The sequence below is a fragment of the Candoia aspera genome, chromosome 4, assembly GCF_035149785.1.
Source record: "Candoia aspera isolate rCanAsp1 chromosome 4, rCanAsp1.hap2, whole genome shotgun sequence".
Classification (NCBI taxonomy): Eukaryota; Metazoa; Chordata; class Lepidosauria; order Squamata; family Boidae; genus Candoia; species Candoia aspera.
In genome coordinates, this window is record NC_086156.1 from 100,128,444 (window position 1) to 100,152,337 (window position 23,894).

The 23,894-nt window shown below is 41.8% G+C and overlaps 2 protein-coding genes across 4 annotated transcripts in view; both read left to right on the forward strand.

Moving 5' to 3' along the window:
- The window catches only part of LOC134495650 (lysophospholipid acyltransferase 7-like), a 35,909-nt gene extending 30,813 nt beyond the window's left edge, over positions 1–5,096 (forward strand). The window contains exons 7-8 of the mRNA XM_063301222.1: positions 1,482–1,664; positions 3,022–5,096. Coding sequence (XP_063157292.1) covers positions 1,482–1,664; positions 3,022–3,403 — 565 coding nt within the window. The 3' untranslated portion in view covers positions 3,404–5,096. The remainder of the gene's footprint in view (positions 1–1,481; positions 1,665–3,021) is intronic.
- A 2,322-nt stretch (positions 5,097–7,418) lies between these two features.
- TMC4 (transmembrane channel like 4) lies at positions 7,419–22,894 on the forward strand. 3 transcript variants are annotated; one of them, XM_063301226.1, is made up of 17 exons: positions 7,462–7,548; positions 9,237–9,336; positions 9,923–10,154; positions 10,683–10,831; positions 10,923–11,084; positions 12,945–13,030; positions 13,125–13,270; positions 13,378–13,525; positions 14,502–14,675; positions 15,044–15,207; positions 16,878–17,004; positions 17,668–17,765; positions 18,328–18,514; positions 20,387–20,517; positions 20,973–21,128; positions 21,290–21,368; positions 22,516–22,894. In XM_063301226.1, exons 3-17 carry the CDS (start codon positions 10,048–10,050, stop codon positions 22,567–22,569), a joined length of 1,968 nt encoding a protein of 655 aa, XP_063157296.1. In that variant the 5' UTR covers positions 7,462–7,548; positions 9,237–9,336; positions 9,923–10,047; the 3' UTR covers positions 22,570–22,894. The 3 variants fall into 3 exon arrangements, with proteins under 3 accessions (XP_063157297.1, XP_063157295.1, XP_063157296.1); XM_063301225.1 differs by lacking the exon at positions 9,237–9,336 and having other exon boundaries at positions 7,421–7,548; XM_063301227.1 differs by lacking the exons at positions 9,237–9,336; positions 21,290–21,368; positions 22,516–22,894 and having other exon boundaries at positions 7,419–7,548; positions 20,960–21,122.
- The last annotated feature ends 1,000 nt before the right edge of the window (positions 22,895–23,894 follow it).

A 23,894-nucleotide genomic window follows, 5' to 3' on the forward strand; every position in this document is an offset into this window, starting at 1 on the left:
GACTCACTCCCCCCGCCCCGGGCCCACGGGGTGGTGACAAACGATCGCCAGCACCCTCCCCCCGCCCCCTGGCCGCGGGGGAGTGGCAAGCAAGTCAACAGGGCAACCTGGGGGCAACGCCCAGGAGACACAACAAAGGCGACGCACTCCAAATAAGCAAAAAAGGGCCCTACCTGGAGCTGAGCAGCACCCGACCAGCCACGCCTCTCGCCTCGCCGAACTGAACCAAACAAACAGGGTGTGGTTGGAGCATGCGCACGCCAGGTCAGAACCCGAGCATGCGCACCATGGACACACCCTGGGAAGGCACGTGGTAGAGGGAAGAGCAAAGGGAGGGGCGACAACTACTCCGGCGGGAACTTTTGAAAAAAAAAAAAAAAAAAAAAAAAAAAAAAATGTGGCGTTTTGACAGCTCTAAGGGGAAAACCCAGAAACCCGGGGGAGAACACTATTCGGAAAGGGGGCAGTATGTCATGAGTGCCGTTGAGCTAAAGTCATCAGCGCAATGGCACTCATGACAATGACAAGGAAATAGGTGAAGGGGGACAAGTTAAGTAGCCATCAACCCACAACGACTAACGGCTAATAGACAATAGATAAACGGATCACGGAGCCACCCAAGCCATCAGCGGCAATTGCAACGGGGATCGCCCAGCTGAAAGCAATCAGCAGAAGATTGAAAACCGGAGGATGGGCGATCCTGGAAACCCTCAACCAATGGCAGGGCAACACATGGGACAAAGGGGGGTGACGTGATCGAGAGCGAGGGGGCGCTGACCGGCGCGGGGTATTTAAACCCCGCACCGGCGCGCTCCTGTCACTCTCAGCTTTTTTCTAACAACGTTGTACCTATCCTGAAATAAACCAGAGCCTGCTTTGCAACCCAGTGTCTGAACGTTATTCAGAGGTAGGCAGCGCATGACACACATCAACTGATGGATTTTGTGCAGGCAGGAAAAACATCCACCAGTCATTCTTCTTAATTTGGGCTGGGGCTGGATATGAGTTTCGACAGATGGCTACACCTATGGGTTTAACGACTGGTCAGAACTTGACCTGCGTGGAGGCAATGTTGGAAGAAGATGGAAAACACCAGATGAATATTGGATTAGATAAATACAAAGTTAAGCAGCCTGAGCCCTGGATTTTATGACAAAGACTGAATCATGAGGACATGTCGCTATGCTTTAGATGCCTAAGACATTTTTAAGGTGCAGTTAGGGGGATGTGTGAATGAACCCTAAATTTCAAAAAACATTGTTTATGGGAAGGAGATATGCATTCCTGCTCTATGAATGCTGATCCGTTCCTGGTTCGGATGATTGTGGATAATAGACTATAAGCCTGCAGGTATTTATATAAGCGGTCTGCACTTTTTTCAGACAGTCTTTCTGGTCAACCCAATGTAGAATGCATATCTCCTGTCAGTTCTAGAGGTGAAAAATACACAAAGGATTTTTCTTGTCTTCTTTTACAAGCAGATCAGCTGATGGGAAAGCATCCAGTGTTGCTTATGATTATGAGACAATCAGGAACATTGATCCGTATGGTACAGAATTTTGTGCCAAGGTGAAAGATGGCATTCACTGTTGGAACATGACTGTCCAATGGTGGTTGGCACATTACACCTACAAAAATGCACCTTTCCGCTCCTATGGCATGAGGTGAGTCAAGTGATAGTGGATTAAAATAAAAGAACATTTAGGGCAGGCGAGATGTGGGAGCGAAGGTATACTGTGAGGGGTGATATAAACTGGGTTGATGCAAAAGCAGGTTTTTTAGTAAACTGTCTTACGGAGAAGATGGAAAGGAGGATTCTAGACCAGTGTTCCTCAAACTTGGCAACTTTAAGATGTGTGGACTTCAACTCCCAGGATTCCCCAGCCAGCCATGAATTCTGGGAGTTGGTCCACACATCTTAAAGTTGCCGAGGTTGAGAAACACTGTCCTAGACTGAAGATGTGCTATTAAAGGCACTGGTATTCCTGTACAAGAAAGGCTAGTAAATATTATGGACTGACTCACATGGCTGAACTAGTTTTTGCTTTTCTCCCCCTCAAAACATCATGGTTGAAACCCATGTTTTCATTCTCTTTTTAGAAAACCCAAGAGTCTAGCTTTCAGAACTTTGCTTTGAACAGAAACACTGTTCTAGACAGTGGTTGGTTGTTTTGAAAGCAAGCATGGAAGGCTGTTCAGTGATGCAGATCTGAAGGGGAAAAGGGGTTGCAGAGTGTGCATAGAAATCCACATCACACTTGTTACCCTTCCTTACAGAAGCCACATCTTTTTCTGGGCATGCATGGCTAACACTTGTTTGATTTAAGGAAGTGCTGACAGGTATAACAGTCATCTGCTCCAAATCACCTTTTCCCTTTCAAACCCAGATAGTTATGCAGTTGCACAAGGAGGTGTTGAGGATTGTGGGACTGATTGGGTCTGACATGAATATGAGAATTGGGGAAGCAGCAATAAAAAAAGGTAGCAGTGGGGCAAAAATATGAGGATTGGTTTCAGTAGTATGGAGCAACTATGAATTAAGGGGATGAAAAATGAGGTAGTTGACAGGGATGATTGTAAAACAGAGGGCACTGGTTAACATGGATCACACACGGAAGATGTGGATAATTACATACATTTGGGATGGGACATGAGCAACAACCTGCACCTGAAAAAAAGAGGAAATCAGAAAACCTAAGTGGGCCTAAGAGAACTTGCAAAGCATTATGGGATTGACAGAAAGTTGCATGAATAATCATTTCCCATCCTTATGTTAATGTTCAATTCCCATATCTTTAAAACCAACCTGCATTTTGGAGAGTTGACCGTGGGGCTGGGGGGAGGCTTCTAGGTGCTGAAGTCCAACACTTCTGCAGGTTGGGAGAGGCTGAGCTAGATTTAACAAGAGCCATGACAGTGTTAGGAATGATTAGGGGGCATGTGAAGGATTCTGAGACAGGGGGGTGCTTGAATTGGCACGAGAGGAAGATTGTAGAACTGACAAGACCCTTTTTTCCTCAGGACTGCCTGGACAATGTTTATCTCCGCCTACTGGCATGGACTCCGCCCTGGGTATCACCTCAGTTTCCTTACCATCCCGCTCTGCCTAGCAGCTGAGGGGGCCATGGAGACTGGCTTCTTGAGGCACCTCTCCCCGTCTGGCCGTGCCTGCGGTGACTGGATACACTGGTTCCTGAAGATGAGGGCTTACGACTACGTGTGTGTGGGCTTTCTCTTGCGTACCTTTGAGGGTACTATTCGCTACTGGCACTCAGTGTATTATTGCGTCCATGTGGGGGCAGCGAGTTTCTTTGTGGTTGGGAAAGTATTGGGGTCCCGGAGGAATCGGGGCTCCCTGAAGGGCAAAGGTGGAACTCCGGAGAACCCCCAGAGGCAGGAATGAGAAGGCAGAGTCTGTTGTCTCAAGCACACCGGGTGGAACGCTCCCCTGGCACTTAGAGTGGCAATAATGAAGGGGAGGTTTTCTGTTTAAGTTCAAAATGGCCTTAAAAAGACGTAAAATGCCATATTTACATCATTACGAAGGAGGATGGGGTCTTCCAAATTTCAAATCGTATCTTAAAGCATTTCAACTCAAACACAGCCTTTTTTATAGAAAAAAGCTCGACCGTGCCTCACCTCTTAATCACCTTTGGAATTATTATTTTTTTACTGTTTTTGAAACGTTAGGAACCTTTAGAATAGTAAATTTTTATTGCATTCACTGGATGGGTTTCCTTCTCCTTTGCAAAAGAAGCTTAACGTTTGAGTTTAAGGGTTTAGAAAAATAGTTTGTTTTTTTTAATAAACAGCAAAAGAAGGTTTGAAGTGGTGATTTTGGAAAGTTAAAAACAGACTAAGGGTACAGATGGTTTTGAAAGGAGAATTTGTAATTAAATATAATAATCCTTCCTGTGGGAAACGCTTTGACTCTTTTGGTTTGCTGGGAAGATAACATAAGAAGGAACTCTGAATGTTGGTCACTAGAGGCAACCAGAAGAAACTAAAGATTACTTAAAGGAGGAGAACGCTCAGATTAGACCGGTTAATACAAAACGGAACAAAATTTTTTAACAGCAGATGCTTTTATGGCGATTGGGACTCATGGACTGAGAAATTAATTTCAAGAATATCTAACATCACAGAGGGATGGTGGGCAAACACTGTTACAGAAGAACAAGTTACACCGGATAAAATTGAAATGGATTTGAATGTGGATTTAAATATGACAAGCTATAAGAATGATATGCAAAAATATGACATATTGGATATACGAACGTAACTGATCAGTGTCTTGATATTTGAAAAGGACGTAGAAGTATTAATTCAGAAGAGTGATTAGGATAATTGTTTTTCACTGGATTTACAAAAGAGATCTGATAAAGCTTTGAAGGATTTGCTGAGAGGAGACGAAGAGAAGATTAAAAAAATCAAGCTTGACATTATTTTAAAGGATTAAAACTTTTATTGTCATTAAAAACAGTGTTTTCCTCAGGCCTTGGGTAAGAGTGGGTGGCAAGATTCTTATAGGATTATGTATATTAGGCTAGATTTTTTTTCTCTTCCGTACATTAATCCTTCTTTCTTTTTTGTTTTGATTTCTGTACAGTTTTTATTTCTGTAAGCCTCTCAGTCATCATATAGTTGGGTGGACTTATATATTTTATATGAATAAATCAATTAGGAACCATATTAAACTGGTTATAATAGATGCGAACTGAGACTTCCCTGAAAAATGAGGGATTTTAAATTCAAGTTAATAGACAATTTATAGAATTTCAACTCATGCATAATACTTAATGGTACAAAAGGATATTCTTCAAAAATTTATACATCTTTATTGCAATCATTTGTTGGAGATACAGTCTTCGAAAAATATATGGGAATTAGATTTTAAAACAGCAATATCTCAAGATAAATGGAAATGCATATGGAAAAACCCATTCCTAGGTTTCTCCTGTATAGCTTTTCAGGAAACACCTTGAAAGATTTTTAATTGTTACCATCATCTCACTGCTAAAATTTCATACATAATTAAAACAAGCACATGAGGCTGTTTATTTGGGCATAAAGCATTTCCAGAGAATGCATTAATTACTAATAAAAAAATAGAAAATATATTTAGGACTTTTGTCATTATTTTCTGGTAAGAATACAAATGTGTAAAAATACTATTCTATTAATAGCTACTAGATTAGTAATAAAAATACTGGTGAGAAATAGCAGGAGCATTTAAGAAAAAAATGATATGATAAAGTATGGTCTATTACCTTACAAAAAATTAATATATATACTGAAACACGTTGAAGAAAATAAGATTTTTTTTCCTGTATGGTATGATTTTACAAAATATTCTAATAATTAAAATGGTAATCAACCACCTATGCCTTATTGTGAGAAACAATGAAAGGAATGTTGTCTATATATGTTCTTGTTTAGTGTGACATTGATTCACACTTGATCAACGATGAAACCTGTTCTCTGTCAGGGTCTCAAAGACTCCTAAATCAAATTTGCTCAAAGAACATTCTGGGAAGGGATGGAACACTGGTACAGCAAAAAGATGGTACCACAAAATTACTTGTTTGCTAATGAGGTGGTAGGGTGGAAATACTGCATATTTAAGTCTATTCAGGTTTATAGCCTGAATATACATGTACATGTACATACATTGGGTTGGGAATCCAGAAAGGAGGACTTTAGTTTGCAGAGCCAAAAAATTATTATTCAGGTAACTTACTTACTTGCAGAGTTTATATAGTTGCCCATCTCAGTCTTGTGATTCTAGGTGGCTACAAAAAAACATAACAACACAGAACATCATAAAAAGAACAATATAATGTAGCCAAGGCTCCTAAAAGATTACCTTCCAGTCAAACCCCATACATGTGGGGTTCTGCTAGCAACCTGGCCTGAGGGAACAGCCTGGTCTCCAAGTCTTCTTGAACACAGGCCTTTTTGATGTTCTTTTTTAAAAAAAATTATTGAAGTTTTTAGTAAACATAGTAAAAATGAATACAAACTAAACTAGAAGAAAAAAGAAAAGTAAAAAAAGTTCAGAAGGTGCAAGGAAAAGAAAAGAAAAAGAAAAAGTAGAAGAGAAAAAAGAAACAAGAAACAAAGACAATAATAAGAGTGGCTTCCAGCCTTCATCACACTAAACATAAGCAAATATAATAACTCTTCACCCACTTTTAAAATTACAAAGAAAAATAAACTCTTCTTCCCATAGCCTAACCTTTATCTATGCACAGTCACAAATCATCATTTCAGTCCTGGCTCAGCAAAAATAGGAGTTACCAGAAATATCAAAACAAATAGTTTATCCTTGATCAAATAGTCCAACTTTATATTCCTTCTTTTTGCTCTTCACAATTTTGACCTTTAAATCATTTTTGATGTTCAAAGGAAAGCCCAGTATGAAACAGCTTGTCCTTTTTGGCCCAAGCTGATGTTATCAAAACTTTACCTGGAAATAAAGGTGTATTTAAAAGAGAAATAGTCTCTGTCATACGCAGAGGAAACACCTTGAGCTTGAAAGCAGTAGTCTCTTGTTCCTCACTACAAAGAACTGGATTTCAGGTGTCTTTTTCTTTCCAAAGAACTAACCATCATCTGTAACGTGACACAATCTCAAACCTGTAAAGCAGTTCTTATATCCTTCAGCTATCTCACTTCCCTGCCTCATTCAGTAAATTGAACCAATACCAATATTCATTGCAATTTTTGTCTTGCTCAAACCAAATTTGCCCAGCTCAGACCTGTCATCCTGTTCGGGCCAACCTTCCTCCTTCTGAAAGCCAGCAGAACCACTCCTTGACCAAGCTGAACTGATCTCAGATACTCCATCTGGCTGGTCATAGAGTGACCCCATCAGGAAATGTGATATTTTGAAGGAGAATTTAATGCCTTTTTATCAAAGCCTGTGGGCCACTTCACACATAACCCCCATACCCCAACAGTGTTTAAATGCGCACTCAAGAATGTAAAGTGAATGGCACAGAAAACAGAAAGAAAGCTCATATATTTGTGAGGGGAAATGGCTAGATTGATACTGTATACCAGTGTTTCTTAACCTTGGCAACTTGAAGACGTGTGGACTTCAACTCCCAGAATTCCCCAGCCAGCATGGCTGGCTGGGGAATTCTGGGAGTTGAAGTCCACACGTCTTAAGTTGCCAAGGTTGAGAAACACTGCTGTACACCTTGTACAATAATTGAATTTCCAAAAAGCTCTACTTCAAACTCTTGTTCACACTTTCATTCCTGAAGTTGCTATAGTTTTCAAAAGAACTGTATTAAAGTGAAATCTTTACAACTGTACACGTTTGCAGGACTCTTAACATATCCGTTCCCTGGTTACAGTGTTGGGGCAAATTACCTGAAAGAATCATTAATCCATGCCCAGCTTTGTATCCTACTTCCTTGTTCCTTGTTCCCTCTGCTCACAATGAGAGTATGAAATGCATTGAGTGATATTGTGGATCATTTGCAGCCATGGAAGAAGATTTCAGGGAACGCAGTTTGAGGAGCAGAGAAGATGAAGCAGGTATTTGGGCACCTTCTTTTGCTGCTTTGATCTGGGAGGGGCTGACGGCCACAAATCTCCGGCATTTCCTTTTTCTTTAGCAAGATTCCTCCACCACCAACGCTGTCTTCTCTGATCTTGGACTATTATGCTGTCTGCAGACAGAATCCTAGGAAGTGACTGTTTGTGATTTTGATTAAATGCGAAGAGCTCTGCTGTACGTACAGTTGCGGAGCAACTTTTTATAAACTGGGGAAAATTGTTTTGGAAACTCTGTCCCATTTGGATGTCTGAATTCTCTTATGTGGAAATTTTCTAGAACCTATAGCATACCCAAACACATTATAATCACTGAGATGCAAATTTGGACGATACTCTGAATGATCAGCAACCACACTTAAGTGTTGTGGATAGGATGGTAAAGCATCATGGGGAAAGCCAAGGCACAAGATCTTTCAGGATCTCAAAATAGTTTTGTGATGGGTTGGTATTTTATTTTGATTTTTCACACTCTGTTTCACCTATTTTAAGTGTACATTACAGGTTTGTTTCTGTTTCCATATTAAGAAATGGAATTAAACAGTGCTGTCTATATCTGGCACTTGCTGTACAGTACTATACTTTGACACCAAGGCTAGAAGAGGCTCTGGAAATTATAGAAAAAGTATTCTGGGGTCACATATTGAGCTACGGCTATGAGTTGCCCAGTCCTGCTTAGATGGATCAGAAAGGCAAGGGGAAAAACACTCCACAAGAGTGTTTAGAGAAGATAATGGTGGTGGTACTACAAACTTCTACAGTAGGTCCAAGCTGGGACCTAGGGAAAGAATAGTATGTATCTGTGAAATATTTGTTTTCTTTCAAATCAGATGGATTACTTCTATCTGTTCAATGTGGCTTACTTTGAGATTAATTCCTTTGGTTGGGTCACTCTGTGATTGTACAATTCGTTATGAAGTAGGCCTTAATAAGCTTTGGGCCCTTTCCCATCTGCTTAAATTGATCTCCCAAGTGAGATGCATTTTAAAATGGAAATGAGGTGCTTCTCTGTGGCTGGTGTTTACCTTGCTTTTGGATAGGCAAATATTTTAGATCAATGTGTGTATTTGGAATTATCAGAGAATTTTTTGGGTGCTCTTACAAAACACACACCACAACCCCAATCCTCAAACCCCTAACATGGGGAAGGGTTCTTAGGTATGCACAAGACAGTTGGGCATGTCCAGGAGAATATCTGAGAACATCCTTTTCCCTAAGCCCAACTGAGGGAGCTTATTTCCTGCCAACTTTAACCCCTCAAAATGCTCCCTACCACCCCAGCTTGTCTTTTTTATTATTATTTTTTTCTTTTTGGCTAGGCAGATAGACACACTTCAAAGCAAATCACTCATCTGCAACTTCTTCATTTTTTAAGAATGTTTTGGATCCCCACATAGGCCTCAGAGGTGTTTTTGTGAATAAAGATAGTGTTGGGGGCTGGCAACTTGTTTTAGTCTACATCACCTATTTAACTTTTTGAAAGTAAAATAACCTTCTAGAAATACTAATTTAGTATTCATGAGCGCCACATTGCCTCCTATTATAGTTGTATATATTTTTATAAAAATTCACCAGTGGATAATCTAGCTAACCAAGATTTTGGAGCCCTTAAACTTCAGAATATGTGGCAATCTGCACTCTATTGTGTCTCAATTTGCTTTCGTTTGTAGATAAGCTATGTTGAATCACCTGGGGAACTTAAGAGATCAGATTGCTTCATACAATTTTGGGGCTGACAGGCAATCCATCAGTCTCAAGATTTCCTCCATGGTAGGGTGGGCTGAAACAAACCACTCAACAAATGTAACTAAATATAATTTTATAGCACTTGCACTAGGCTTTCACAGACCTAGAATGCCAAGGGAACAGGTCAGTAGGCAATATCATCATATCCTGCACCAGTTCTGTATATACTGCCAGTCCAAAATGGTGGATCTGCCACATGATCTGCTTCATAGTTCTTTATATTCATCTCTGCAGGAAAATATCGTCAAGGTCCTGAGTTCCTATTGTCTAGATTCTGATGAGGACAAAGTGTCCTTGGTATTGGATCCAAGACTGCAGATTCTTCGTTATGGCAGCCTTAAAGTTATAGGCCAGCTAGCTATCTGAAATCAATGACAAACAACAGTTTAAAAGTGCCTCGCTTAGCATGGTGAATGCTCTGTATTAACCATAAAGATTAATGTTGATTCTGCCTTGTTCTGTAAACATTGTGGAACAGCCTATGGGTGCACGCTTAATCAATCTGAAGTTGAACAAATAATTGTAGTTTATATTCAGGTCTCCAAATGCATATGAACTGCTTAGGATGACTTACTCTGGACTGATGTCTTACTTTGGATCCTGTTGGCAGGGTCCGGCGGGGGCCTCCAGGTCTCCCCATCTCTCTTTCTCCATCTACCAAGCAATCAGACGCTACGTTTTCGTGGCAAAAAGGCAGCAGCTTGGGAAGCGGCTTGGGAGGGGGCACCAGTGCCCATGGTGGACCCCCACGGATTGGTCCCAGAGGTGTTGCTGGAAGAAGGGGAAGAAATCCGACCTCTAAAGGAGATGCCTCTCTGCCTGGAGGAGAAACGCAAGCTCAGGTAGCAAGGCTCTTGATTCTTGCCAAGAAGCTCTTATGGAGGGGAACATTGAAAAGGGGGTAATTAAAATGCCACCCCAGACTTGGTGTCCTCAGATAGCACAGTCATGGCTAATTATGGGATTTGCAGTCTGATGTGTCTGAAGGGCACCATCTCAAGAGAAGTTAAGTGGACCCCATCTTTTTGGGAGGCTCTTGTGGAACAGAACAAAGTCAATTGGGAATCTAGAAAATTTGGGAAGAGATCCAAAGATCTAGTTCTAGCTTGGGGGGTGAGGGACTTAGCGAGGAGTCAGATAGGTTTCTAAGTGAAGTGCAGCCTGTTGAAGAATATCTTGATCAAAGAGATTAGGAGCCCTATTCTGAATATTTTTCTTAAGTGTGGATTGGATTCTTCCATGGAGATGGAAGGTTTTATAAAAGCTGAGGGGTTGTACATAATTTGAGAGGGGGGTGGGAAGGCAATGCTACACATTTGTTTTAAATTGCAGTTTTCTTAGCTTCTCATTTAATCACCTTTTACTTCAAGAATGCTGCAGAAGCAGGCTGTAAAGCAACTGAGCGGTTGGCAACTTTGGCATGCAGAGAAGTTGAAGACACTGCGCCGTCTCCGGAGTCAGGCAGGCATAGCCGTCTCCTCTGCTGCGATGTGGCGGGGCACTCTGCACCACATTGAAGGCATGGGCAAGGCTTTTAAGGACCATTTTGGGGAGAATGATGGATTAGGAGTTTGAGCTTGTCTTTTGACCATTTGTATTCTGTCCCAAAGGCCACTTTGGAACAGGGATCCAATCCTATTTTAACTTCTTGCGTTTCTTGGTCCTGATGAATTTTGCTGCTTCCTTGCTGGTGGTGGGATTTGTGATTGCTCCAAATGCTGCCTTTGAAGCTCTACACCTCAATTGGACAAGCCAACCAAACAGCAGTTTGGGTGAGTGAGTGACCCAAGACATCAGACCATGTGTTCTGAGCAATCAATATAAAATATATTTATTTTATGTCTATGCCACTGCAATCAAGAATGACTCTTGATGGCTTACACGGAAAAAATGCAATGTAAGACAAGCCCCATACAAGACCCTCTTGGAGTCATAGTGGCTCCATCACTGGAGGTTTTCAAACAAAGCTTAAACAACCATTTGTCTGGGATAGTGTGAGGATTCTTGCCTCGGGCAGGAGGTTGGACTAGAAGACCTTCAAGGTACCTTCCAACCCTATGATTCTATTATGGCTTGAGTAGGAGGCAGAAATTTCACAGGTGTATCAGACCACCTTGCCTCTGAAAATGCCAGCCACCGTTGCCAGCAAAATGTCAGGAAATCTGTTGTCTAGACCAGCCTTTCTCAACTCTTTGACCCTGGAGGAACCCTTGAAATATTTTCAGGCGTTAGGGAACCCCTGGACATTCAGGCTCAAATATAGGCCAGAAGTTACAAAATTATTATATTGGTTCCATGGGTAGGCCTGTATGTATGCATTAACAGTGTTCTTAAACTGAAAATAAAGAATGAAACTTACCTCTTGAATGTGAAGTTGCCCAAATTTGAAATAATTTTTTTAAATAAATCATGATCTCCTAGGGAACCCTTCATGACCTCTCATGGAACCCAAGGGCTCCACGGAATCCAGGTTGAGAAACCCTGGTCTAGACCACGGTTACTAAACCCTGAAGCCCAACACTGCCCAAAAGATACCAGCTGTGAAAACCTACACCAGTATAAGGCATAGCTTTAATCACACTGTATTTCAAGGAGGGAGAATCTTATTGAATTTCTGCTTGCCATATGGGCTCTTGTGAATAAAATGTTTCTGTGATGCTGACAGGGAAGAATTATAGAGCAGATGTGCAGGGTGCTGTTGTAGAAGTAATAAAAAGTGTACATTTACCACATTCTGAAGTAAATAAACTCAGTTTTGAGGTACAGCATACAAATGTTTAAAACATCCATCCTTCAGTCAGTCGAACAATAAAGCATGAATTACTACATTTTGAAGCAAATTGGGTAATTACCCCTTGCTTTTCAAAGAGCTGGGATGGGGTTGTAAGGCTATTTGAAATAAGAAATGGTGTGCATTGCCATCTAAAGGAGGAATTGCTATACAACCATTAAGATACAGAGACTAACATCATCTAAATGACATCACTAAAAAGCTTGTTAGAAAAACAGCTTGCAAATATACCGCGAAGGAGAATTTAGATGAGTGGGTTGGAAAAGGCTATTTCAGCGGCCAAGAATCATACATTCCCCACCAAAGGAAGTACAGGTAGTCCTCGCTTAATGACCACAATTGAGACTGGACTTTCAGTTGCAAAGCAAGGTGGTCATTAAGTTAATCCAACAATCATTAAGTGAATCACCTCAGCTGATAAGCAAACTGTGTGATTGTTAAGGAAATCACGCTGTTCCCCATTGATTTTGCTTGCCAGAAGCCGGCCGGGAAGGTCAAAAATGCAAACCAGTTGCCAAGAGCCCAAATTGTGATCATGTGACTGTGGGGACGCTACGACAGTCGTAAGTTGGTTTTTTCAGCACCTTTGTAAGTCTGAACCATCACTAAACGAATGGTCATTAAGTGAGAACTACCTGTAAGGTGGATTCATGTTTTTTTGAGGAATCTTTGCTAAGAGCTCATGGTATCTTGTCCATATTCTTAATTTGTTTTTTCTTTTCTGAGCAGGACTAGGTTATGTGCTGTGACCCACCCTTGTAAAAACCAAGGGCCTACATGCAGCCCTTGAGCCCATCCATGTTGGAAAGAAAGCTAACTCTTGCTCCCTAATTCCTTCCAGTGAACGCACGATGTCAACAATACAATCCGACCCCTCAAGGCTTGGTCAGCTACTTTTCCTATCTTATGGATCTTCTGTCAGGCAAGGTAAGAGAGTATATCCCCAAGTAAAAAAAAAAACAACCCTGGGAAGTGGCCACAGTGACCAGCACATGTGATGTGAATGTCTCTCTCCTTGCAGGGATTCATAGAACAAACCTACCTGTTCTATGGCTACTATCCAAATTTGGCTGTCAGCTTTGTCAGCTTCTCCTATGACATCCCCCTTGCTTATCTCCTCACAACACTCTTCTACCTCCTCTTCTGCCTAGCCTGGATTGTTCGGAGGTGAGGACCGTTCTGGTCTTTATAAGCAGCCTTCCACCCCAGATGGGCCCACATGTCTGGAATCTCCCGTTTAAATACCTGCCTTCTTGTCTTCCATCCATCTTCAGGTCAGTCCTCTGTCTCAAACAAAGCCTGGTTAGTGAAGACACATCCCTTGCATCCTACAGCAACCAAGTCTTTGCTGGCTGGGATTTCAACCTGATGCAAAAGGACATGGTGCAGTTAAAGCACAAAAGCATTCGCTACGAGCTACGGGTAAGGACAGATGTGAAAATCAGAAGTCTCATGGCACGTGGAGCAGACCTCCCCAACATGGCACACTCTAGGTGGGTTGGGCCAACCAATTTCCCCACAAGAAGGAAGAAAAGAAGTACTGCTATTTATCCTGAACGAATGTGGCTTGCAACAGAAAATGATTCTCAGGCCCAGATTCTAGTGGGACCTCTTTCAAACATTTATCTACAGTTACCCCAAGAAAGGTGGCCTGTCAGCCTCTCCGACACAATGTTCTTTCACCCCCCTCTGTTGCTATAACAACCTGGTCATGAAAAAGGTAATTAGATGATCCAAATGTCTCTCTCCCGCACAACTTCTATGGCTCTAAGCAACTACAGGACTAAGAAATTCAAGGAGTGACCCTTTGTCCCCATTTATGCATCTGGAAACAGGCGAGGAAAAAAAAATACTTTTGGATCACTTTTCACAATTACTACAGTTGCTCCTGCCCCCACTCCCTGCCCGCTAAGATGCAACTTTTAGCATTTGCATGACAGGTGGGATCTCAAAGGGATCATTTTCCATTTTGTTATTTTCCAAGGATGACGGATTTCTGACTTGTCTGGAAGGTGTGAAGCTAGAACATTGATAACTGTATTTCGATTTCTGGCATGATTGCTTTGCTATCATAGGATAATGTCAGTAAAGACACTATTTTTTTTAAAATAATGGCTGGGTTCACATATATATAGAACTCTATAGAACGAGGCCTTGGTTTGTTTTAGGTTGTTGGGAAAGCTACAGTTGACGGAGTTCCCACAGGGCTTAAAAACAGCCACGGTCAAGGTCACAAAGCAACATAAGCCCAAACAAAAAATGGCTCTGTGCCTTGTGCAAATGTGACTCTTCAGTGAGGGTCTGGGCAAAGCTAATCCTTCAAGAGCTGCAAGATGGTTTGATTGCCTTTGTTCTGGGCTGCTCCAGATGCTTCTCATCCCTTCCTCCCCAATTCCAGATGGACCTGGAAGAAGCCGCTTTCTGCAAGCGCCAGGCAGAGTTGACCACGTCCCAGCGTGTTGGCCTCTATCTCCTGCGAAGCCTTCTCAACGTCCTGGTCTTAGTGCTTTTGGGAGGCTCCTTCTACTGCATCTATCTGGCGACGAGCTTTTCCCAGGGGCTGCTGGGAAAAGTAAGTCTGTGGCCCTGTGGTAGACTGTGCTCCCCCCAATACATAAGGCCCCACCCCTTTCTGACCAGTCCCCCATATTGTGGTGGAGGCATTTGGGTTATCACAAAACCAGTTCTGGCTGGGCTTGGACAGCGATTGTGGTGCTGAAAATCCAAGCAGAGCCTTGACGTATCAAGGACTTACATCTTGGCCAGTTGTGTGACAGCTCTGTCAGGCCTTGCCTTACTAGTTAAAGTTCTGCCTATAAGAAGCCAGTTCTCTCTCTGGCTCACCTGCCTCATCTGCAAAGAAAGCAGCTCCTATTCAATAATATTTTTTTCTTTCTGTAACATGCATGCCCAGATAAAACTTCCTGTCTTTTGGTACAGACAGACTCTTCTGAGAAAGGTCAGTACTTCCTGGAACTGCTGGTGGCTTATCTCCCATCCATTGTCATCACAGCTGCCAATCTCCTTATCCCGATGATCTTCGAGGTCCTTGTTCCGCTCGAGAAATACCCACTCAGCTTTCAAATCAAAATCACCCTTCTCAGGTACAAAAAATGCTAGGTGTGCCTGCTATACGGGGAGAAAAGTAAAGCTATGGTGGTTTCATTTCATTTTTAATGGGTCCACTGTGGACACACCAGATGGGAAGGTATCAAATACAAGAAGGATTCAACAGAGGAGTGCTGATACAGAAGGTCCATCAGTGTAAACCACCTGTCCACAAAGACCTGCCCACAGAAAGAAAAGTTACTGATGTTTGCTTTCATAGCAAAGATGGGAGGGATAAAGAAACAGGGGAATCCACCAATCAGGGGCCACAGTGGAAAACAGGGCACCCACCGGGCTGAAGTGAAATATGGAAAGAGATTTCTTAAGATGATTTCATTTTTAGCCATTTTATGCAGAGGAGCAAGCTCCTTTCTCACCAAGGCAGATGTGCTACTCCGTCTGTGATAGGCAGGACTAGACAGATCCATCATATTCTAAAATGTTCCAGAATGGAACTTCTCATAGTGCCATTATCAATTCCCCTTTGGTCACAGCTGGAAACCCATCCCGAGTTCTTTTGCTCAGAGATGAAGGGATAATAGATTTCTAAGTGCAAATGAACCACAAATCTGAGCATCCCTCACCAGTACTGTTGTTGGGTTGAGGGCATCTGGGACTTCTGACTAAGCAACATTTTGAGGGACACTGGTAGTCCTCCAATTCTGTTGTAAATTATAAATAGACTGGACTAGATTAAGTTGATGCCAAGTAAACAGCTTTTCTCTTCTTGTCAATAAATAAATAAATCCCTTCCTCAACCTCGGGTCCTTTACCAGTGGCTGGGAGTTTGAAGGTTCTGCACAGTATCTTAGCTGTTCCTAGCATTGCATTCTTTTGGACAGAGAGCTCTGATGTTGTTCCTGGGATATATACTCTACATATTCTCTTCTCCTGGAAGATCTGCTTTTCAGAGTGGTATGATCTCTTTTGCTTCCTGCAGTTCTGGAGGACCCTGTAATGGTTGCCTAATCCCAAATACTCAGTCTCACAAGCTCGAGCTTAACGATAACTGATTTATTAAAGGAATAGTATGCAAATACAGAGAAAGCTGAGAATGAGCAAAAGCGCGCCAAATACAAACTTAAAAGCCTTGCCTTCAATCCAGTCCCGCCCCAAGCACCCGTCAGCACGCACCCCCTCCCAGGTGCTAGGAACCGTTACACGCGCCTGGGAAAGTAACCTTGAACAGGATTGCAAACCCAAACATACATCCAAAACAAGATCCAAAACAAAGCAGAGCACAGGAATGGAAAAACCCCGAACGAGCCAAGCGAGTATACACGGAAAATGACTTGACATGTGAAACGTTACAATGTTAACAGAACATTGAAAGGGGAAACATGACAGACCCTGAATTTTAGGAGCTAGAGAGCATCTTGATCAGTGTTTCCCACCTTGCACATTGTGGAAAGACTGAGAACTGAGTCCAGGGATGTGATGTGTATTGCTGACATCTTCAGTTGGTCGCTCTAAGTTTGTACCTGTTGATGCACCTTGAGGAGCAAATATTAAACCATATCTAGTTTCATATCTATCTCCAACAGCACCCTTAGTGGGCTTCTACACATCCAGCTGCTCTTAATGGACCTAGAGAAGCTCACATGATTTTTTTCCCCTTCCCCTCTCTTGGTTATTATGCAACCTGATGTGTCCATCTCTTTGACAGGAATGTTTTCCTGCGTTTTGCTAGCCTAATTGTGGTCCTCATCACACTGTGGGGCCAGATCACCTGTAATGGGGACCTGCAGAAATCAGAGTGTCAGAACTGTGGTTATAATAATCATCTTCACCCGGTAAGATTAAAAGGGAAATAGTGGTTTTATGTTGGAGGAAGAAACTTCTAGAATGCCCAATCAAAACAAACTGTGCTGCTATTTAATATTTTCCTTGAAAGATTTCCTGTGGAAAAAAAATGACTGGAAAAGCCATCTATGTGGGAGAGATAACAGAGAGTATGATGATGTCATCTAGATTCCCATTTTCTAAAATTCAGAAAATGAAACAGAGTAATTGCATAATTAAAGCCAGATCTAGGCATATTTGGAATACAGCTATTGAAATTAATGGAAGTTAAATTATATATTTAAAGCATAAATAAGTAAGTTGTTAGGTATGACTAACTTGAGCCCCATTGATTTCAATGGCTTCTGGACTGCAGCTAGGTTTACATAACTTTACATAACATGAAGCCCAAACCAAACCAACCTAATCCTACATCTAACTCCAAACTTGACCCATCCTGTAATCCTAATCCTAACCCTAAACCCAAGATGAATGAAGAGATGCAATTCAGATTCCTTCATTCTCCTAACAAGAACTAAAATTTAAATTTGAAATTAGTTCCTGGATTATTTGCAAGAGACATGGCTTTCTGGAATATGGGCAATGGGAAATGCAAATTTTTACGGGCAGTTTGGTATTGGAGGAATCTGAGAAAAACTTATCTGTCCCTCTAGTGCTGGGAGACTTCGGTGGGGCAAGAAATGTACAAGTTGATGATCTTTGACTTAGTGATCACACTGCTTGTGATACTGTTTGTGGAGTTTCCCAGAAAGTAAGTCATTAAGTTTTGTCATGTCTAATGATGGTGGTGGGGGGATGATTAGTTTGGGTTCATTTCCTTAATCCAACTTCAGAGATATTGCCTCAACATCTACACTAGCTCCTGAGTGTAAAAGTAATCTTTGCTTGTCAAGTCAAGTCAAGTCAAGTCATGTTGTGGGTATTTATTTGGGGTTCTTTTTTCTTCCAGGAAATTCCTATCTTTAATCCATTTTTGTACATGTATGTAGCTATTTTTTAAATCTGTACACATTTTAAAATAATCAACCCATTATAAGTTCTGAAACTCACTCCAGTAAAAAGTTGGCTAAAATTGAGGAATCTTTGATTCAAGTTCTCACTTAAAGCTGCTGGGTGACTTCCAACTAGTTCTCTCTTGGCCTAACATATTTCAAAAGGTTGTTTAGACAAAACGGGAAGGGGAGAGCTCCTTGGGGGAAGAGCAAAGGAATAAATGAATGATTGGAAGAACATGTGGCTATATCTGGGCTTCACATGAAAATCGAGGGCACCAGCAAAATCTGTATCTTCTCTCCCTTTCTTCCCTTTTCTAGGATGTTGGTGACTTACTTGCCCTCCTGCCCCTTGATCAAATGGTGGGGGGAACAGGAATTCATGGTGCCTGGCAACATTTTGGACCTGGTGTACGGGCAGACCTTGTGCTGGACAGGAGCCCTTTTCTGCCCTCTTCTGCCGGTGCTCAACACCATCAAATATATTGTTGTCTTCTACCTGAAAAAGGTGATTCTACAATAGCTCTGACAACACAGATAGCCCTGAAGTGTAACTACAGGGTGGAGCAGAGAAAGGACAATGGAAATTTGGGTCCTAGTTATTGTGGGAGATTCAAGCACAGGGGCGTACAAATTGTTTTGTCTTCAAGAAAACCTTTCCATGTGGAATGCTTTGCCAGGGACTTGGTGCAAGTGTTGATGGGATTGCTGGATTGAAAGGTGAAAGATATTGTAATGGGCTGTGAGAATAACCTTGAGAAACAGAAGGAAGAGCCACGGCAAAGATAACAGTCAGACAAGAGAACTCTGAGTCTGGGACAGAAATGTAATTTGAGAAAACATCTCAGACCTCACCCTCCCTAGTTCTCTTTAGGATAAAGGCAGGGAAAAGAGAGGCACATTCAGACTTGCAAGATCCTGTTACTGTAACCTTACAATAGAAGTAGAATTAGCATTCATACCTTTGGTTTCCTTGTCTGGTTTACCTCAAAGGGCTGATATCAGTCTTGCAAGTCTGAATGTAACCAACCCACCATGGAAGCAACCCAAGTTTGTTCTTAGCTGTTCTGGTTTTAAGGTAGTGTTTGCTGTCATATCCTGGCACAGGTCTTGGCATATGAACACTCTACCACACTTCATTCATGATCTTGGGGGTGACATAGTCAGCGGCTGGCATCTGCTGAGTGTGTCTTGGCTGGCTGAGGCTGCTGTGGGCACAACCCTTCCACTTTGGTCACTGCCCTCCAAGGCCATTTAGGCTTGGGCTGTAGAAGGAAATAACCCTCCGGTTTCTGCAGAGGCATCAGTCCGTGTAAAACCTGACCTGCCTCACAGAGCACTGTTGTGATGAACTGGTTCCCAGTTATTAATTCAGAGTCTCTCGATCACACATCTTTCTGAGGTAGAATGCTTATTATAAAAAACCCAGCACTGCCCCCTCCGTGCCAGTCCCTCCTTAATTACTGAATTCTCTCTTTCATCTTTTCTCGCTCTAACAAGCACTGATAGCCAGCTAGCTGACCTTGGAGATGATCTTGATGGAGATATGCAGGAACTGTTACCTAGGCAAAAGGGGGTGAAGCATTTTTTAAGTCCAGAGCTATGAGATAACATTAGGAAGTGCTTCATGCAGAGACCTCCCTAACTCACTGAACTATGAGGAGGAGGAGGAGGAGGAGGAGGAGGAGGAGGAGGAGGAGGAAGAAGAATATAATCAGACTTGCAAGATTGATGTCAGCCCTACTAGGTAGACCAGGCCAGGAAATCAATTCCACAGGAAGGCTAAAACTACTTATATTGAGATTGACTGTAATAACAGAATTGCATCCAGGAGTTATCTCAGTTATACCCATGTTCAGAAATAGTCCAACTGACAGGATACCAAAATGGAGCATCTTCACCCCAGAGATCTCTCTCATGGGCAACTTGAAAGATGGCTAAAAAGGAAGACAACAATGACAAATAATAATAATAATAATAATAATAATTATTATTATTATTTTAAAAACCTTGAAAGAGTAACCTTACAGTTTTTCAAGGATTAAAATTGTTTTTTTGTACACTTTTTTGAGCATACCTTTCTAACAATAAAAATATAAAAGTAGTGATGATCATGTCTCAATGTTATTGAGATACTGTAGTGAATAAAAAGACACCAAGTGTTTCCAAGCGCTTGGGAGTATTTTTAACAGAAAAAGGATGTGATCCAAGACTCTGGTGCAATGTTTCCTGACCTCAGCAACTTTAAGATATATGGACTTCAACTCCCAGAATTCCCCCACCAGAATTCTGGGAGTTGAAGTCCACACATCTTAAAATTGCTGAGTTTGAGAAACGCTGCTCTAGAGCTTTGGCTGGTTTTGTCCCCTTCTTCTTCCAGCTCACCCTTTACGCCAACTGCCGTCCAGCTGAACGTACATTCCGTGCTTCAAGCTCCAACTATTTTTTCCTTTTGATTTTGCTCCTGGGTCTCACCATATCCTGTGTTCCAGCCCTATACAGCATCTTTGTGTAAGTATTAGAGTGTCCTCTAACCTTAACAGGGAGCAAACTCCAATGAATATTTTTGTTAGTCTTCACCTTTGGGGCATCTTATGATGGGAGCCAGGAATCTATTTACCCTGTAGGTGTAGCAACATTGTCAGCATCTCTAAAAGTAGAAGATTAAAAGGGTGGTTCATCTGCTGCTAAACCAAAGCTGCTTAATTATCATTTACTCAAATAAACCCCATTTGGCTACCTTTAGGCAAAAGAGCAAGCCTTAAACTATGGTTTATATACCGCAATGACTGCATTCACAGAACACTCTTGATTCAAAAACAAGCAAACCATGTTATGTTTTGATGAATCAGAGTGAAATGGGTGGCCAGTCTGAGGAAGAGCAATATCACATTTAAGTGAATAACATGTGTTTTTTCATTCCCTTCCCTGCTAGCTACCATCTCACTCCCAGTTTTTCCCCACAGCCTGCCCCCTTCAAAAGCATGTGGCCCATTCCGAGATGAACCCACTATGTGGAATGTTGTCAGCAAGGCTGTGTCAGAGTTACCAATGGCTACCCAAGACTTCTTGAGGTTTCTGGGCTCAGTTGCCTTTGCTGTGCCCTTGTTCCTGATTCTGAGGTGAGGAGTTGAGTCTTCTGAAGGGACCTAGAGGATAGGGCATGGGAAAGAGAAGGGGCCCAGCTTCTAGGCCTAGAGTCTTCCATCCTAAGGATTGTAGCATCTGGAGCAATACCACAATTACTCACTTTTTCTCTGTTTGTCTCCATCCCCTCTTCAAGCATCCTCATGTTCTATCTCAAGGCCCTGGCCAACTCATACAGTTCCATGGTCAAAGGTCTCAAAGGACAGCTCCGTCTGGTGAGTGGATCATTAACAGCGATCCAAGAGTGGATGTGGGGTGGTGGAAAACTAACTCCAGGACTGGATGGTTCAGGATGGGCAATAGGCATGCAGAAAAGATGGGGAGAGGGCGATGATATATTAATCATGGTTCTGTGGATGCAGGTTGATTCTCTTTTGTTATAATAATTGTTGGAAAGGACCTCAAAGATCATCCAGTAGAGATGTGTGTTTAAAGCTTCCGAGATTATTAGTCATTATGCTATAGCTTAAAAACTTCTAACATTAATTCTGCAGGAGTAGAAAAATGCAGGTTTAGCTCCTGTCTTGTGAGACTGCGGAAGCCAATTGGAATAAACAGTATTAGCTAGCTAGAGAAATGATCTGACTTTTTAAAGATATGCTTCCACTTTCCTGTCATCTTTAAAGCATTTAAAAAAAAAAAGAAACGAGGAGGAAAGCATGCTAAATTCATACATGACACTATGCCAGGATTTTTTAAATTATTGTTTGCTGAATTAGTTATAATGGCCTGGTTTGTGCAGCATGCTAATCTTTGGTTTACTCAATATTTTTATTTTTGCCTTTGTTGACTCCTGGTAACTGCCTGGACAAGTCCCTGCAGTTTTCTTGGCAGGTTTTTCAGAAGTGGTTTGCCATTGCTTTCTGCCTAGGGCTGAAAGTGACTGGCCTAAGGTCACCCAGTTGGCTTTGTGCCTAAGTCAGGTCTAGAACTCCCGGTCTCCCAGTTTCTAGCCTGGTGCATTAACCACTACACCAGCTCCGCAATGGAGTTGAGCAGCTCAGGCAGGGATGTTGCAGCATAGCAGGATGCTGGCAGAGTAGCAACAAATTCAACTGCTCCCTATAGCCCAACTTCAGCCACAGGATCCCACATCCAGATATCTGCAGCACTGCATCTCTGAAAAGTATTAGGGCTTCGTGGATGACAACTGCCACCTTGCCCCTCTACCCTAGGGTTGTGGCTGATGCCCAGCTCAAACCCAGGTGGGTATATCTCAGAAAGGGGAAGACCCCCCTCAGGCTCACCCAGATCTCTGGTAGATTTCACTCAGATCTCACCTAGATATGCCAGGTCAGCGGCCTCATCCTCTATCAAATTGTGGGAGAGATTCCATTGCTTTCAGTGTTCTCTTTCTCTCAGGAGGGTCAGGACAAGCTCTTCCTCGTGAAACGGATTTCAGAACTGAGTCAGTGAAAGAAAAGAAATACATACCAGGATACACCTTTTTCACCTTATTCAAAAATACTTCAGGATGTCACCAATGCTTTTATGTTATGGGTTTTTTAATTGTACTGCAGCAATGCACTACTGTGGCTTCCAAGTTCCTCTGAAAATTGTTGCTCCATTATAATTTTTAATGTGACAGAAGGGAAAACGTATTAAATAAGGAGCAATTATATTTAAATTTAGCTTTAATGAACTAGCAGCTGGGCGACTTGGATGCTCAAACTTTGAAATACTGAAACCTCCTAAAATAATAATTTGTGGAACTCAATTAAAATTAATGATTTCATCAGGATTTGGACAGGTCAAGAAATAACTCTGTCAATTATTAAAAGATACCATATATACTTGCGTATAAGCCCATTCATGGATAAGCTGACCCTCAATTTTTTTACCAAAATACCATGAAAAATGTGCCACCCGTGGATAAGCCAACCCTTGAAATTTTTGTTTGTTTTAATTTTCACAATTGGCTTATCCATGGATGGTGCATTTTCACAGTATTTTGGTTAAAAATTTGAGGGTCGACTTATCCATGGATGGGCTTGTACGCAAATATATACGGGATAGACAGGTCCTTTAAAAAAGTATTACCATATATACTCATGGATAAGCCCATCCGCAGATAAGATGAACCCATTTTTTTTGGTGTATTTTGGCACTTAAAATTCTCAGCTTATCCATGAGTATATATGGTATGTAACTTTCATCATTCTATCTTGAGTTAGGCTTACTTTTATCAGCCTACTTATAGTTGGATCATCTTTAACTTTTCTCTTACCATCCAACAAAGCTTTTCTATTTTGAATGTTTAGAAAAATATGGGCTAAAAATATTGAACTTGTATAGATACTCCAAAAATGATGGATATACTACTACAAGTCATGTCAGAAGCCACCAGCTGGTGGTAAAGCATCTACCAATCACAGCACTGCTATGATCAGTAGATGTTTTGAGAGGTAGCTAGACCTGTGGATTTAGCCATCTCCCAAAACTCGCTCAGGGCTTTGCTCCTTGCTTTGCCTGGGCAAAGTATTCCATGCTACCTGTGAAAGCCTGAGTGATATGAAGTTACTCATGGGGGATTATGGTCTACACCAGCCTTTCTCAACTTTTTGACCCTGGAGAACCTCTGAAATATTTTCCAGGCCTCGGGGCAAATTCAGGCTCAAAGATAGACTAGAAGTTACAAAATTATTATATTTGTTTCATGTGTAGGCCTGTATATATGCATTAACAGTACTGTTAAACTAAAAATAAAGAATGAAACTTACTTCTTTAATGTGAAGTTGCCC